This window comes from Helicoverpa zea, chromosome 21 (genome assembly GCF_022581195.2).
Source record: "Helicoverpa zea isolate HzStark_Cry1AcR chromosome 21, ilHelZeax1.1, whole genome shotgun sequence".
NCBI classification, from domain to species: domain Eukaryota; kingdom Metazoa; phylum Arthropoda; class Insecta; order Lepidoptera; family Noctuidae; genus Helicoverpa; species Helicoverpa zea.
Window position 1 is genome coordinate 510,327 of NC_061472.1, and position 18,655 is coordinate 528,981.

The 18,655-nt window shown below is 36.7% G+C and overlaps 1 protein-coding gene across 1 annotated transcript; it reads right to left on the reverse strand.

Moving 5' to 3' along the window:
* Positions 1–77: 77 nt before the first annotated feature.
* LOC124641001 (mucin-3A) lies at positions 78–18,127 on the reverse strand. The gene is made up of 5 exons (XM_047179007.1): positions 18,056–18,127; positions 5,684–5,724; positions 5,158–5,317; positions 4,782–4,897; positions 78–4,686 (listed from the first exon to the last, which is right to left on the reverse strand). Exons 1-5 carry the CDS (start codon positions 18,123–18,125, stop codon positions 1,132–1,134), a joined length of 3,942 nt encoding a protein of 1,313 aa, XP_047034963.1. The 5' UTR covers positions 18,126–18,127; the 3' UTR covers positions 78–1,131.
* Positions 18,128–18,655: the final 528 nt, after the last annotated feature.

Genomic DNA, 18,655 nt, shown 5'->3' on the forward strand with positions numbered 1-18,655 from the left:
TTTATTTTTTTGATATGTAGATTAGCATTAATTTCATACGAGATTAATTTGGGGTTGTAAAAAGAAAACAACAAAAATTATTTTCGTACAAAAAATTTACTAAAAAATATCTAACATATAATACAACTAAAAATAGTCCATTAACAGTATAGAATATATTACAGTGATTTCGTGGCAGTGTAACGACGATTATTATACCTAAAGTAAAATAGCTATGTAGGTAACTCAGTATCTAGCCTAGGATCGTTCCTAAAATTAGGAAACTTAAACATTACAGTTTCTTATAAATAGAATACTATGCTTAAGTCTATGTAGTCGAATTTTTTCAATAACAAAAAGTAATAAGTTAACTAGGTTATCAACTAGAGAGGCTGTTTTGAGCAATATGCACATAATAATGTTGTAGTTAATCATTGTATGTCATGGTTTGAAATTGCATGCGCAATTCATGAGTATCGGATATTTACATATTAATTTATATTTGAGGTACTTAGTAAAATTACGCCTCTTTCCATATACTTGTAGGTACGTGCCAATTGTAGAAATATTTCAGTAAATATCTCAATAAGTTTGGATTAGAGTTAAATCACTGTTATTTCTTTCCTTTAATATTTTCTGGCAACACAAAATTATGTGCATATTGAACGAGCAGCCCTGTATTCATCATAATTTTCATTTATTGAAAATACTGATGGACAATGTCGGCTGAAAACGAATAAATTCTATCTACATAATCACATTTACACGTTTATATTTAGGGTCTGAAATTATTTATAGTTGCATCGTTCCGTTTGTAACTCTCTTTATTTAGAAAAATATCTGACTTAATAAGCATTTTCAAAGATAAATTTTATTTACATTTCTGCGTCTATTGTTCGTGTTGTATGTGTTCATAACGCGTAATATTCCTTTTTTGTTTTGTTTAAGCTAACTTTCTTCAGATTGTTATATGTATTTTTTTATTCATAACATTTCAAAATTATTCATTCAAAATAACAAAGAAAGTTACAAGTCGGAACGTCGTACGATTACCTAAAAAAATATCGAATTTGATCTAGAAAAAAATAAAAAATGTCGCACTGGACTCAACCCTAAATATAAAAACAGATTCCTTATTCAACTAGAGTGGTGTCAACCCCACCGTGCTGCAATAGAGTACAGAGACCTTAATAACTCTAAGGCTCTGGTGTCGGACGTCGCTTTGTCGCTAGGGGGCGCCACTCTAGCCTCAGCTATCGGCGTATCGACAAAAGGCGCCTTCGTTGTCGTCTTAGGTTCGACTGGAGTCGTTCTAACGTGGAATTTCTTGACCCCTCTTCGACTAGCCGTATTAGTTCTAAGTGGACTGAAAGTTGTAGCTGCTGTTTCTAAATCTTCAGTCGTTTTTATATTCTCTGTTGTACTCGTTTGTATAGCGTTTGATAGCGAGTTTATGGCGCTCGGATCGAAGTTTAAGCTCTTTCCTCTTCTATCACCTCTTGGCCTTTCTATTCTGTCTGTCCTTCTGTTTGCATTATTTCTATCAGCCTCTGCGGTTGGTGTTTCAGTAATTCCTTCCTTAGCGATATCTTCCATATCCTTTTGAGATACAGCCATTAAAGCCTCAAGTAACGCCTTCTTCGATGCCTCAGCAGTCGTGTTATGATCATCATCACATGTCTGTATCAACAACAATATCAATCTCTTCACAGTTTTTGATTTCGTTTTCATCATGACGTTCATAAGTTTCTCAGTGGTCGTTGCGTTCATGATTTCTTTAGCTTTTTCTACAACGGTATCGGTTATCGTCGTTAGATCTTGAATTGATTCTGTTGAAGAATCTCTTAGCAGCCTTCCTTGTCTATCGGAATCTTTAGGTTCATGTGTAGTTATTTCATAACTGACTGTTGTTGTTGAAGCTGTCTGTTCTGTAGGAGTGTACTCGGTGGGAGTAGTGGCTGTATTAGGAATGTAAGTGTTGTCTGATAATCCCTGATTCTCGTCAGGTGCTGTGGGACTCAAGCCATCGTTCAGTGTGATAGGATCTATGACTGTGCTCTGCCAGTTTCCGTACGTGCTCGACCAGGCGAATTGATTTGTCGTCTTGTCCTCAGGAGATGTAAATAAATTGTCAGGTACGGTCGGTGTGGGCGTTAGAGTTTCAGTCTCGGTTACTCTGGCGGTTGTGGTAGGTTGCGTTGTAGTTTGTACAGTCGTTAAGTCTTCGTCAGGAATGGTGGGAGCTTCAAGATCTTCAGCAGGTTTCTTAATCGGTTCTGCTTCATAGTTCAACTGTTTACCATGACGAATGCTGTTACCTTGAGGCGCTGCAAACGATTGACTGTGTGCTCTTTGCAATTCTTCTTCGTTTTCTAATTCAACACTTTCTGTCTCTGTGAAGTAAACTGATGTGGTAGATGGTATTGCTGTGGTTGTTCTAATCTTCTTGCTTTCGAAGTCGCTGGTCGTTGATACAGATGGGTCGATGCCCCAAGCAGTTGGCAAGTTCGTAGCTTCAATGTACTCGCTTAGAGGTTTCCCTTCAGTAGAAACAACGTTCTTTCCGTAAGGTGAATCGTTCAGAGTTAACGCATTGTTCTGGAATCCTCCGTATATGTGGACTGAGTAATCACTTTCGGTTGTAGTTGTGGGTTCAGCATTTCTGTTCCTGAGTGTATTAACATTCACTGCCACTGTGTTTGTGTATGTAGGGGTTGTAGGCGCAGGCGTGGTCGAAGGTGATGTGTACGAAGCTGATATCCTCCCGCAACACCTGAACGGATTTCTGGCCGTAGTTGAAAGTGAACTATATGAAGAGGATGGCACGTATTCAGTGACTGGTCTTGGTGTCGTTGTTGGTGCTTCCGTTACAGGGTAAACTGTCGGTATACCCAAAGCTTTCGGTTCTCGTGCATTCGATAATTGTGGTACTGCTTTATGATCATCCGAAAAGCCTAATATTTCGTCATCTTCTTCGTTGACAGTAGTTGTTGGTTCAGTGTTAATGGATTCTTCAGTCGTAGTCAGTAAATCTCCAAATGATGGATGTGTAGGCCTGATATCAGACAAAACTTTTCTGAATTGTACCGGATCTTGTAAATAGGCTGACAATGCATGTGTGAACACTTGGGCAAGCTCTCTAATTTGCGGAGAAGTTGCGATCGGATTTTGACTTTGCTGAACACTCAAATCTTCAGCTAATTCATTGTAAGTACCATTGGGATCTTCCCTTATTTCTTCTAATAATTCCGCGTTGGTCATTTGGTGTCCGAAGAGGTTAGTGTATTTGTTTATCGTCTGTCTACTGAACAGGGCTGGAAGTACTTCCTCCATAGCTTCGTATTCATCGAACGGCGGCGTCACTGTTTCAGTTTCTTCTGGGTTCGGAGTTGTCGATAAATTGTCTAAAGCAGTAGCGTAGTAAATGGCCAAGCTATGCAGTGTCTTCGGCGTGAGCGATGGTGGTACAACCAATCCTGGCCTGTTAGGCTGATCTCCGAAATATCTGTCAGTCATGGTCGTTTGCACAGTGGGTTCAGTGGGTCCAGAGGGTCCGAACCTGTCTAAGTTCAGCTTTCTCATGAGTCTTTCGCGACGTTCTTGGTACGAGGGTTCAGTAGTTGTTTGGGTAGCTTGATTAGTAGTGGAGTAGATGTCGTATCTATCATAGGATGCGGTTTGTGTGTAAGCATCAGCTCTGGTCGTATGAGGAATCTTGGTTGCTGATTCGAAACTGTCTTTAGTGTCGATAGTCACTTTATTTTGTTTTTCAATATTATCGCTCCTTGCAGTTACTTGTGGAATTTTCTCAGTGGTTGTCGTCGTCGTCGTAGTAGTTGTAGTTATTGTCTTATTCTTCTCCTTTTGAAGGAAGTTTTTCAGTAGAGATACTCCTGGTCTTGTATAAGGTTCCTGTTTTTCAATGATTGTGGAATAACTCTTAGTGTATGGCACCAATGTTGGCCGTTTGGTTGTAGGCTCAGGGGTCGATGAGGGCGAGTTCTTGTCACGAATATCGTAAAGAGTCGTCAAATTGGGATTGCTCTTTGCTTTAGGTTTAGGGAGGTTTGGTGTGTACACCGGGTATGGCCTGTAGTTCTTGTTATGGAAATCTTGGAGATACTGCCTGTTATTATTGTTGGCGAATGCAGCAGTTTCAGCAGCAACCTGCATCTCTCTTAAACTGTAGTCAGGAGTACTCCTGTAAACCGGTGACTCCGTATAAGTAGCTTGCGTGGTCCTCGCAGGAATGTTACCGAAGTTTGTGGAGATCAGTTGCACTAAACTCTTCCTTCTCTGCTCAAAGGCGGTTGTGGCTGCAGTCCTCTGGGTGGGGTTGAAGTTGTCAGTAAACAAGGCTTGGTAGGTCTTGACGGTAGCTTTGGGGATCTCAGTCTGTCTCTGTCTGCTTCGGAGCAGTCGTTCAGTCGTGCTGGGCACGTTGACTGGCGTACGTCTGGTCTCCGCCCTGATGTTGCTATCCGCGCCGATTTGCTGAAGGTCAGGGTTCTTGCTAAGGCTTTGGGTGATCTTCTGTGTTTTCTTCTGTTCGTTGGAGTAGTACTCGGCGCTGGACTCGTAGAGGGCGGGGGCGGAGGCACAGTCCACCTTGAACCACCAGTCACATATGAGGTGCGACTGGCTGAAGATGGTGCCGTTGGGACAAAGGAACGAGATCTTGCGGGATGTGTCGCAAATGTGGAATACCTGGAATCAAAATCGATGACATGTGATTAATATTTATGAAAATTCGTATTTATATTGAGGGGATTATTTTCTTGTGCTGAAGTAATGAAGAATACCTGGCAATCGGTCTCCAAGTCGGCGTAGTATCCAGTTGGCACGTTCTTGCAGTTGAAGCCCGTGTGCGGGATGTTGGGGTACGCCGGGAAGTCCACGCCAGACCTGCCAATTACACCTGAAAACAAAGTTGTTAGAGTGCTTAGTAGAATTTAATAGCTTCTTGTTTGTTTCGTGCCTTATAAATAATCAGGTTTCTTTAAGATCATAATAAGAAACTTGTTCCATGGGATATGCTCCCATAAGTGCGTGCTGGGGTAGCCCTTATTCAAACACCGTAACTTTCCATAGCGAACTCTCTTAAAAAAAACGTAAGAGTTTTCTGTGACTTTGAGGTCCCTTTTAGTAGGCGTTTTTACGAATGCTATATTATATTACCTTGATACTCGACGATGTCCTCAGGCTGGTTGTCTGGAGGGATGAGCCTCTTCACCAGCGCCTTGCCCTCGGTGTAGGCCTCGAAGCCGGCGGCTCCCATGGCCTGGGCGATCTCCTGCAGGCTCTCCACGCTTGGTGCTGGCGCGTACAGCTCCGTATCCTGGAAATACCGTATTATGATTTTATTTTATGGGCTTATCAACAATTGTTAACACTTATACAATTACAGGAAAATCTTATGCATACATATCTCAATCTAGAATTACAATTTATTACACATAAGCACCACATGACATTATACTAGGAGTGCATGCTAACACTTTTTATATGTTCAATGTTGAAAAGGTACAGGTTACAAGTTCTTTTTTATGACGACGAGCATACAGTTAGTTTTGACCTCTTGTGGTTGAAGTCGGACTAACGAATTTGTCGAAATCTAAAAATAATTTTATGCTGAATATGACGTCGAATTAGCTAGGAGTCGGAATAGCAAAGTTGAATGGCAATGTTATGTTATGTTATTTACCTGTCGCCGTTGCGCTGTGCGGCGAGCTCCATCACAGGCGCCTGAAACAATATTATTGTCATCAATAAATCGTCACTTTTCGAGTATCAATGCTCGTTTTATAAGATCGCAGTTAGGATACTTAATACATAACATCTTTGGCAGTATATGAGGATAGTCAGAAGCCAGAAATTCTGACAACTAGTCTGACCAAGTCGTTTAGTCCAGAAGATTGGGTTTAGGACATCCGGTTGGACTGAAAGCCGATCCCAATATAGTTGGAAAAAGCTAGGCAGATGATGATACATATATAATACTATGTTAAAGTAACATTTTATTCCCAAATCGATGCAAATCCCCCACCTACACAGTAATACAATGACGTTTAATCGCTTCGATCGTTTAGAAGGAGTTCAGAGCAAGTGCGAGTATGAATAATGAGGGTAACACAATAGGACCTGCTTTCTAATGGCATGGCGGTCGCCGGGATCCCGCGGTGATTCACGATTCACGGTAACATTATATGTAGTGGGTATGGTGATGGTGGGAAGGCGATTAATATACCTTAGTGAAAACTATGACTATGTCTAGAGACTATGTCTAGTCTCTCCAGTGCTACTGCTGTTGTAGTCTGATTGAGAATGACTGCAACTTTCTGATAAAAAATCTTCTTGTATTATACTTTCTGAATACCAAAGAGATTAGTGGTTGTAGAACCTACGTAAACATATCAATTGACAAGAATTTCATCAGTTCATTTACCAGTGATTTCACGAAATACCAGTCTGAAATTATAGAGACACAATTATGTATACACCAAAGAGTCTAGAGAAGATTAATTGGTAAAATCACCACACCAGATTTAACCATATTTTTGTATAAGGTACTCCAAAATGTATTTTTCACCCGCTACCGCTTCTAAACCCGCTATTCTAACCTCACTATAACCGCTCCCCAACTCGCATAGCCCACGAAATAGAGAGTGAAAGTATCGATGTGATCGATGATTCGCAGAATACGTGAATAGAGATGTACCAGTTATCGATACACACAATGCCGTCACGTTATTGTGGGCGTCCGTTTGTTTTAGATACAAAGGGGTTTTAACTTGTCAATATGTTTAATAAAAGAAGGGTTTAAATATGGAGCAAGAAGTATATGCATAAAGAAATTGTGAACGCCAGTGCTGAATAATAGCTATAGGAGAAATGGTTAAACGAGTGATCACTTGTGTGTTTAGTAAACCAGTAAAATTATAAGCGAACTTCGAAGGGCTAAGTATAAGTGGGTACTACGGGAATTTTTCATTGAAATTTTTCATTTTTACTTAATATGTTTCTATGTTTTGACGCACAGGTGTGCCTAATCCTTCATGGAATGCAGGTAAAGGACGATGGGCGTTTTGGTACCCTGTCCAACAGTGCTGATTCTAGTACCGTTGCGTAGGTCTTGGCAAGGCAAAAAAAATTTACTATGAGGACTAGTTCCAAATCCTTGTCCATTTCACGTGACATCGACTAGCAGAATGTGTAATGTTCATAAATCGTCAACGTAGATGTAGTTCTTAAATCCAGCTGTATTGAATAAAAACTGGTAAAGCAACAAAAAAACAGGAATTTGGCCTTCTTAAAATGTTTGCCTGCCCACTGCTTTAAAAAAAGACTGTGCAAACCTTTGCAGTTCACGCAGAACTAGATTATGCATTTGATGAAAGTCTTTCAGTATTTACAATCAATTAAGGTTGCAAAGTCAGGGGACGATGTTAACATAGTACATATTACCACTTAATCTTGCTCCTCAAGAGGTGCTGAGATAATGATGAATTTCTTCTTAAAAAAAGATGAATAGAAATGTTTTGAACTTTTGTCAAATCAGATGACGATTGTGTTCCCGTAGTATGACTCCATAGACTATCACAACTTTTAGATTATAATAGAGTGTATCTCAAACAATGTAAGATGTCTAATAACTGAGTTTAAAATTATTACACTGACGACATATGCCTCTTAATGAATTTGCATATATGGATGACATAATTGTTTCTATGTCGATTCAATTTTCATCGTTACTCGGATCGGACAGCTAATTGAGGCAAGCCCCATAGTTTTTATTATTCTTCATGTAAATACCTTTCTAATGATATATCATACGTTACTGTTGGAGCGGGTACCAAATCCCATACAAAGTGCCCATTGTCCTTTCATAACAGACACTAAGTCGTTTAGTTTCAGTTAGTTCTTAAGTTTTCGAAACTACTTTGGTCTTCTTATAATAGCTGGATTTAACTGCACCAGTCGTAATCTGTTTCCTTACAGAGGTAAGCCAGTTTAGTATGTTAAGTCGTATGTAAAGAAATACATAAGTGACATGCTTATAGTCGGTTGAGAAGTAGACGCCTTAAGACTATACGACTGACTTATGATAAATATTCGATTGAAATAATATTGAATATGATCGATTCAAAAGAAAGATATCTACTTATTTAAATATAACCTTGAGGTTTTGTGACCAGAGGGATTGTAGTCAGTAGAAAAAAATACCAACTTTCTTCAGAATCGATTATTTCCCACTCATTTAAGAAACGGAACTGGCTTCTCAATAGGACAAACAGCCTATTATTAAAGTGTATTATGATAGCCTGCTTATAGTCATGATAGGTGTACCACGACCTCAACAACCTGTTTGTTGACCTCAACGAGGTCAACAATGGACATATTTATGGTACCTAATTCTGTGTGGTGTAGACCGATGTCAGTCTATCAATGTCTCTATTATGTGCATTATCTACACCTTTACGATATCAACTGTATTTTGGTTTAAGGCTGTTATCGGACAGAATGGTGAATATAGAGAGAAAGCTAGAGAAAGCCCTATCAATAATCTTACTTATCTTTCAGATACCTGAATACAGCTGCAGCTACATTTCTCGTAGCTAGACCAAAATACTCGTGCCTATGTATGTGTAAAAATGTGTTTCTACACTCACTATCATATTTAAGGTAGTAGGTAGGTAGTTACCGTCAGGTCCGCCGTCACAATTCTCCGATCCTCTCGAAATACATATAGAGAGTTGCTACCTAATTGCTACCAGCTACCATTAGTTGCTACCAATTGCTACCCTCGTGGTTTTGAAGATATTCAGCATCCAAAGGTGACAGCCATTCTGATATCAGGATGGCTGTCACTTTTCCCAGTGTGAAGAAACGGCGCAAAAGTATTGAGTTTTTTTTTCACCCAGAGTTGCTACCTAATTGCTACCCTCCAGAATTAAATTTTGGGTCACAACGATTCCCTGGATAAAAAGATATTTAAAAAATGAGTTTTTACGCCCTGCCAAATTAAATTAGCAAGCTGTCAGTTAATACAATTGAGTACTTTTGACGTAGGCGCTATGTATTATAATCCGACACGTGATAAAAATGCGACCGAAAAGTGAACTAAAGCAAGCCGCCATCTTTGAACATCATTTTTGATTAGGTGTATTTATAAATGTTACCTGTTAAATGAAATTTCCCAAATTACAGAAGTATCATTGAGTAACGCAATAGCAGTGTTATTTATAATAAAACTTCAAGGTTTCAGTATTTCTATAATCTATATAAAAAATATTTTAATGCCATTATAACTAAAAAGGGAAATTAAAACTTAGAGAACTTAAAAGATATAACATTTTTCACAAAAAAAAATAGAGACTTACTTAAAATTATGAAACATTAACATTATGAAGAAAAAAACCTTGATGGTTTTCCAAATTCCCTCTCGTAGTAAAGGGGCCCACATATGCTTCGGCAAGCGATATTTCTTTTTTATAACTGACCTTGAGTTTTGTGTGACTTTTAAATGTTTTGTCAGGGGCTGCATTTCTTCCCACTGGTACAAATCTATCATGAATTCAAAATTAATAGATTGACCACTTAAATCTTTGGGAGATTTTGGTATTTTGGGAGCATCAGTTTTATCAACATCCACATCAAAAAAATATTTATAATTTTTCTTAACTGAAAGATAAAGGGCTTTTTCCGAAACAGGGCACTTGAGTGACTTTTGAATAACATTATATATTGGCGCAGTTGAAGGAGGAAGTTCCTCTTCACTCGGAAAAAATCGACGATATTTTAAAAAGGCTTCTTTTTGTTGGTCCAGAGTATTAAAAAACTTACGTCCACCCGGCATTATTGCAATAACGACAACTCATACAATATTAAATAAAAATTCACAATATTGAATTACAGAATCAATGACAGAATCTTGAAGAAAAATAATTACATTTTCTTTCTTTAAAGACAGGAGTTTAAGGACATAGGGCAAATTTGTATAGTGATGGTCAAAGTCGGTTTATATGATGGTTTCGATATTTACGAATGGGATCGTAAATATCAAAACCATCATATAAACTCTTTTGCAAAAAAATCACCTATGCGAAATCTTAGTTTGAAGTACTTTACGTGTATTTCAAAGGATTTTTATGACTATAGCATGTTACTAGCATCAATAGGGTTAGCCAAGCATGCGTGAGAGTGTATTCTAAATTTGAATTTTGTACAATTGCTAAGAAATTGGTTAAACCTTGTTTTGGACTAATTGCTGGCAGAAAGTTCGTCGGTGTTTTGAAAAGTTTTTTGAAAAAGAGTGTATATTCGATCGATCATAAGGTTATGCAACGGTTTAAGGTTTCAATAAAATTAATAAAACGAACAAATTACGAATTATCCAAAATAAAAGCAAAATGAAGGAAATGTGAGTTCGTAAACTGTGCCTGCGACAATGCTTATGCATTCATCATCGCATATATCCAGTCAAACGAGATAATGTGAAACCTCACACACACCAGTCTGCCATCAAATATCGCCACGTTCTAGCCCATAAAACCATCAACTCTGAAAATAAAGTTCCAGTTACAATAGAATCCTATAATTTGGTTTATATTTTAATTTATTGATCCTTCAATGTTTGGTATTTTTTCTAAAAATGATGAAATCTCAGTCTAATGAAAACATTTAATTTCATAGAAATCCGTGTAAAGCTATTCGTTACAAAAAGTAACGTATCTCGAAATCCTTCCTCTTCCTCTGTATAATATTAGGGTAGTGTAAACTAAAGTGCAGATTATATTTCTATATGTCACCGGAAAATAACAAGACTCGTAAGTTGATCAATTTTCTAGGTAGTTGATCATTTCTCGGAAAATAATAGACGAAAAAAATATAAATATAATAAAATGTACTATTTAACAAAGGTATGTATTTTAGTAAGTTGATTAATTTACGGCATTTTGCCGTTAAATCATCCGACAAAGGCGATTTGCGATGCTTTTATACCGCTCGCGGCCTCCCCGCTGCCGCCATTACCGGTCTAAACGTAAACAAATTATCTAGTCCGTACTTATTTTTCATTATTTACAGTAGTAAAATTGATCAACTCGCCGATTGTCCAAGAACGCCCATTTTCCTACCAAAATACTTTCTAGAAAACATCCAGTAAGGCCAGTCGTGTAAAAATCATACCCCACTCTACGTAAAACGTGAACTGATTTGGTCACAGTAAAACAATATTGATTTTATTAAAAGATATTTTTATTTCTGTCAGTGACTTAAAATATATCATACCCTGACATGATTTAATAAATTTTTAATTATTTCGTGTTAACAATCGAAGGCTGAGGTAATTATAGTAAATACTTTTTTCATGCATTTCGGGAAATTTCATTTAACAGGTAACATTTATAAATACACCTAATCAAAAATGATGTTCAAAGATGGCGGCTTGCTTTAGTTCACTTTTCGGCCGCATTTTTATCACGTGTCGGATTATAATACATAGCGCCTACGTCAAAAGTACTCAATTGTATTAACTAACAGCTTGCTAATTTAATTTGGCAGGGCGTAAAAACTCATTTTTTAAATATCTTTTTATCCAGGGAATCGTTGTGACCCAAAATTTAATTCTGGAGGGTAGCAATTAGGTAGCAACTCTGGGTGAAAAAAAAACTCAATACTTTTGCGCCGTTTCTTCACACTGGGAAAAGTGACAGCCATCCTGATATCAGAATGGCTGTCACCTTTGGATGCTGAATATCTTCAAAACCACGAGGGTAGCAATTGGTAGCAACTAATGGTAGCTGGTAGCAATTAGGTAGCAACTCTCTATATGTATTTCGAGAGGATCGGAGAATTGTGACGGCGGACCTGACGGTAACGGTAGGTACTATTACAACTATTTCATACGTTATCTACTTCAATTGCTGGCAATTAAATCGGCAATGAATCATGATGTTCAACCTCCGCAGTAACTATAACGATGTGCCGACAGCATCCGATACAGATAACTGCACGATTTATGACCACTTGCGCAAGCGCACGCTTTCGCTAGGTCACCGTGGGATGTGTGCACATTAGTGGATTTAATTTTCTAAATAGAATTTATGGAAATTGTAGAATTTTGTCTTTACGACTGTTCTTTGGTTTTTCAAACGAGAATTGTAATGTATTGATTAGTTATCGTTAGCCATTTGATCGAACAAAGAATACATACATTGCGGGTTGAAGACTTGTGAATTTTAAATCAAAAACGCTACAGCGATCTCGTAGCATTAAATTAAACCGATTTATGGCCAGTTTCTGAATACCCTTATCGACTGAATTACTGAAAGAAATATGATTATTTTCTGAATGTCCTATTGTCCCGTTATTTACTTCGTTGATAAGTCTGAACCAAGCCTTATACTCGATCGTGAGAAGAAGCGCCGATCTGATCGCCAAATACAATTAGACCCTTAAGCTGTTCATCGATTGTTTTATATGTTATCGTGCACCTCTTCGACCTCTACAACTTCTATATTTATACTTATAAAAATATTTGTTTTTATACAAACCGATTTGATAAACCTTTCATTATGGTTTGAACGGTAGTCCTAGTTCACCGTTTTCATTGTTTATGTTGTTATTTTATTTTTTCATAAAAACTCTTTGACATGTCGGTGGGTGCACCCTAAACTATATCTATCTTCACTGAATGGAGGCTTTATATTTTTTTATATTTTTCACTCTTTTTTTAATAGATTTATTTTGTAACTGCTTGAGTAATAGGTATGGGTAAGGTGTGTACTAGCCAACATGATTAACTATTTGAATTGATTTTATATACAAATTTATGTACACAATGTTGTATAGTGATATTTAAATATTTATATACGGTTCTTCAAACCATACAGACAGAATTGTGTTGCTGGGGAGTTTGTTCCACCACTTCTTCTTCCCAGCAAAAACACATAGGAAGTGGTGAAGGGCGGGCGTTTTGGGGGCTGTCTTTTGTATTGACGTTCGAAAAGTGCTGATTTTCAGCCTACTTTGAATAAATGACTTTTGATTTTGATTAATTCACACTAAGTATCACCCAGTGATACCCAGTGGTACCTAGGCTATATTTTATTGGGGCACACGAGAAGTACGTAGATTTCAAGGGACGTGGACAAGACCACGGGAAACAATATAGTCTATAATATATCTATGTATTATTACAGTTACATAGTCCAATGTTGTAGTTTCCACCTTGAACTCAAGTTTAATGATTATGTTCAGCTGAGGTTTTGTTAATGACTATCGGATGATTCTTTAACACGTAGCGGTGTGAACGGGTTAACATTTGAAATAAATGTGTATCAGTATTAATGTTATGTATATCAAGAACGTACCTAATTGTCAATCTTTGTTCGATGCATGGGAATCTTAAGATGATTTTGAGTTTGAATAATCTGGGTCATATTTGAAGGTGATTTAAAGTATGTATGTATGTAAATTTTTGAAGTCTATTATGTGCAATTTTATGAGTATGTATAGAGGTAATGTTTTGTGTTGTGTTATCATTATAATAATGATGATGATCATATGACCACGATGAGACGGTTAATATTTGAGTTCACAACCTCAAATTGGGCTATGTTCGCAAATTAAAGGACCTACTTATTTGTTGTTTTTATCGACTTATAATTGCATATGAATGTTATTTATTTATTGTTATTAGTAGGTATTTACTTCGGCCACTAAACTTCGGCCACTAAAAGATTGTTACGAAAAAAAGGTTCAGTGCAACAAAAGACACGTCATTGACGTCACGCACGAACTGAAAGGTATTGATTTATAAATCTGCCAGCGTTAAATAGATATGTAAAGCAATATTCAGGAAGTTAGACAAGAAGTCCAATTTCTTTTGAAACGAAACTAATATAACTATGAATTAGGTACAATTCAATCCCCCTCTTTTAAAATCTAAATCGATGACTAACTTGGCCGATGTATTATAAAGAAAAGCGTCAACCTTTAACAACTCTATACAAAATAAATATACGTTTCAAAAATTCACAACTGTGCAACCCTAACCGCTGTTTACACTTCAACCACCATATATACATACACATCCTACAAAGGTCATAGTTCCAGTCAACCTGACATAAAGCACACAGATAGGTTTCAGAGTTAGCGATGTTACTTCCTAGAGGCAACAGACAGACAGACAGACGCGGTTACATCGCGATCGGCCATAACTTGACAATACCGCAGACCGCATGCGCATAAATGTCACAGTTCCTATATTACATGGAGATAGTACTTTTTACAGGGTTGTTACCTACTGAAAAAAAATATCTTTATAGTTTTTTCCCACCCTTATGATTCAAATACTTGGCTTTAAGAAGTGAGACATACTTATCAACATTTTAGGTATCTACTCAGAGCGTATGCTTAATGTTACAGAGCTTTTTAATTCAGGAGCTCAAAAGCTGTATAAAAAAAAAATCGACTCCCAAAAACCCTGAAAAGCACAAAAAAACTATTCTTAGGTGCATCGGCCTAGAAGTCAGTGTCTAATGGATGTTCCTGCGTTTATACGCCACCGACTTCTAGGCCGATGCACCTAAGAATAGTTTTTTTTTGCTTTTCAGGGTTTTTGGGAGTCGGTTTTATTTTTTTGTAAAAAGTTTTTTATTTTTGGCTTTTCAGTGACAAGCATAGTTGTCACTGCATTTGTGGAAAGTTCTCATCCATACGAACAATATAAGCCCAAACACGAGGTAGTTTACATATTCAGTTGTCGAGTTCCCTCGACCTTCTCCGGTCTCCATCATTTAGTCAGCTCCAAACCTTCACTGTTGCATAGAGTTATCAGACGTACACCTCATTGTCAAGTTTTTAACCTATGCACGCCTACAATTTTCGAAAGTTTCCCTCGATTTCTCAGGGTTTCCATCATCAGATCCTGACCTGGTGATTATGGGACCACCTGGAAGGTATACCCTATCAAACATAAAAAAAAATTTGCGAGTAATCGGTGAACATACATAAAAAATAAAAAAAAAGGATCCCGACGAATTAAGAACCTCCTCCTTTTTGGTAAGTCGGTTAAAAATAAGGATTGAGCAATGAAATATTTATGTGTAAAATTGGGATTTAAATAATTTAAGGTGCTCTGTAAATAATGAGAAAAATACACTTTTAATTAAAGCATTATCACATCAGTTGTATCAATATAAAAACAGACCTTTTCCTTCATTTTCGGAAAACAACCGTGTCCCAAATACTTAGATTAATTTAGATGCAACAACCCTAAACTATTACGAAGAGAGTGTATTAGCAGAGTTGTATAACAAAATAATATCTGTCTGTGCATTAAACGAGCATAATGCTAAAAGCAGCCATATTGATTGTTACAATAGAACATAGGCAGCAACCTGTAATCTTTTACGACATTAGGCTTAAATCTAGACCAGGCTTGCGTAGGAATGGCCTGAAATCAATAGGTGTTTTCGATAATGAGTGGTATGGTTCCGGGTCGTCTTTGTTGGGTTTGTATAAAATTACTGACTTGTGTGTTGTGTTTAGATGGTTTTATACGGTTGATTTATTTATTCGAAGTATACATAAATGCGAGGAAATATAAAGTTGTGTTTGAGACAGTTATTACTAGAGTACCAAAGGGATCCACTGAAAACAATAATCCAGGGAATGGTCGTAAGTGAAAATTAATTTAATCAACAGCATATAACTATTCTCATTAAAGGAAAACCTGGACATCGATTCGAGCTTCGAGGGAAAACCTGGACATTATGCTTCTGAAACACCAACAGGCTCTAACAATTATCTTTTTACAGTCCAAACTTAATTTGAATCACAAACCAATAATTAGGCACGGCACATGCATTTCAAGAGCATCCCATTAAGTAGGTAATAAGCACTCAATAACCTAATCATCTTCAACAACAATTTAAGTTAACCTCCAAACATACACGCGGATCAACAGAACAATAAAATAATAAAACAATCTCTTAACACATGAATTAAAATAATGTTTATTCACAATTACTTGTCGACAGTCTACACTTCGACAGTCTACAGTCTACACAAGAAGATAGCCTCGACCCCTACCGTCGCGTGCGCATCAAACAACGCTCGACATTTTAAATGGCCGCCCAGAACTTTAATTTACAGCTGTCACTTCGAAATAAGGTTAAATATCATGTGGGATATATGAATCATATGGATTTGTATCATTGTTTATTATTATAAGAGGAGAAATCTGATCTAGTTGTGTAAGATGTTGTGATATTTTTCATTTTGTCAGTTAAATGTTATAAATTTCATAGGTAAAGGTGTTGATTAATCGAATTTTTAAACATCTGGAGCAATGTTAATTAAAACAGATAACTCAAGGTTCGGTTCTCGTTACGAAGTCTTTGAAGAGTTAGGACGAACACCTAAGTCACGATGTATGATTACTGGTAGGTCATTTAAGGTCGTAAAGTAAACCTACACAATTTCACAAATCTATTTTAGAGCACAAAAACCTTTGATTAAAGTTACAATAAGCACCTTAAACATTTATCTAGCTTTCAAACAATTCGGTAGCTAAAATCACCACTCCAAATTGTAAATGGTACTTATCTTAAAACAAATCGAAGGTTAATAAATAACATAATTATTGTACAAAATGTCGACACAACTATAACTAACAGTCAAGTCTCAAAGATGTTGCTCCAACGGATCTTATGAAACAAGTCTAGATCATAGTAATTATGCGCAAACGCATCGATCGAGCTTCGAAAACGGCATTATCGATCTTTAGCGATCGATATTTTCGACGATAACCGTTATTTTCGCTTTAGATAAAGTTTTGCGATTGTTATCGGTAAAATGGAGACTAGAAATTAATTTTTGAATTTCAAAATATAAACTTGATAATAATATAAGTAGGTACTTAGGGAAGGATTGCGTGAGTTTGTAAGGCAATAAAATTTAAAGATATTTATTGAGATAAGGCTGGGAATTTAATCGGTACTTTTTGCATATTTTCATTGTTAGCCCAATATATTGGTCGAGGCAGCGCCGTGTTGTACGTACAATGGAACTACATTGACCAATTCATTGACATTTTTATAAGCTTTTAATTACCACGATTAAGTACAATTTAGTAATGTCATAATTTTTTTGGTCTAAATAACAGGTGTTTGTTCCTCCTGCAATTTTAAATATTTCCGCTCACACCTCATCATCTGTCTAGCCATTTCTTAACTATATTGGTGTTGGCTTCCAGTCCAGGTATATATGTCGCAGGGATATGATAAAACCAGGGATTTGATCAATTCCCTAAGGGATTTGATCAAATCACGGAAGATGTTAAAATAACAACACGATTTTATCTCTTCACTAAACAAATCTAGTGAATTGAACAAATCCCTAAATTGGTTCAGTGAAATGACAAAAATAATTTTGCTTTGATATTAATTATTAAGATATTATGATTGCATAGATATTAAAGGTTTATTTGGTAAGATATACCTACATAATTATGAAAATCAGGTGTGTGTGTAATACAAGGAAATATTGATATAAAAAATCAAAATTAGGTACTCGGAACAATTTTTTTTTTAAGAGTAAACAAAAATGTCTTTAAAAAATAAAAAATATTTTAGTTGCGTATGATATGCCTATTTGTAATAAGCACTTATTAAAACATGTAGCTGATTTGTGACAACGTGAATTACATAAAGGAATTTCTTACAGGCGCGAGACAAGAACTGACATGTTTTTTGTCATTTCACTGAACCAATTTAGGGATTTGTTCAATTCACTAGATTTGTTTAGTGAAGAGATAAAATCGTGTTGTTATTTTAACATCTTCCGTGATTTGATCAAATCCCTTAGGGAATTGATCAAATCCCCGTTTTTATCATATCCCTGCGACATATATACGGCTGATCACAGTGTTTTACACGTAGCGACTACTTGTTGGATATCCTCAACCCAGTTACATTTTTGTCAGTTATAGCACAGATTACTTTAATTTATAGTTTCCTCACAAATGAAAAATTCTAACATTTTAACATATTATACCATATTTACTCACATATCATAAGCAGGGTAAATAATATCGTCTTCATCATGTCGACTCCTAAACTACTCCGTCCCCACCGCATCACAGTTCTGAAACAAAAAGACAAACATTCTTTAAAACTTCGTATTTTACGCAACTGAATAAATAAACTAAGTTTGTGGTGCGCTTTTAACTGGTGTTTTTATAATTTTATCCGCGTCTTGAAAGTACTACGCCCCGCACGTGGATAAGAAGACCTGTCTCCGTTCTGATTTTCATCGCAATCGGTTCAGTTGTTTTCGCTTTCAAGCGTAACGAGCCCGATCACTTACCTATTATTACAAGTAAGGATTATAGACATTGGTAGCAATTTCGACTGCTGATTTTGATTCGGACTTATAAGAATTAAACATACCGTTCGCTACAAATAACTGCAATTTTGAACTTAATCCCTTGACGCCTCACGTATGTAGAGTAGTGTTTTATTTACCTATATGTTTTGACTATGTACTATGTTGTATGTCTGATGTCCTACCTACCTACATCTCTGCATAGCCCCTAACGTTATGTCAACCTATGATTCACACACTCCACCCACACTATCTCTTATCACCTCCAACATCAACAAGACAA

Bases quoted from the DNA above. Each gene is read 5' to 3' on its own strand.
- LOC124641001 (XM_047179007.1), bottom strand. From the start codon at position 18,125: ATGCGGTGGGGACGGAGTAGTTTAGGAGTCGACATGATGAAGACGATA. The intron at 5,725-18,055 runs GTGAGTAAATAT...ATATTGTTTCAG, and splicing joins ATTTACCCTGCTTATGATAT to GCGCCTGTGATGGAGCTCGC. The intron at 5,318-5,683 runs GTAAATAACATA...CGGTATTTCCAG, and splicing joins GCACAGCGCAACGGCGACAG to GATACGGAGCTGTACGCGCC.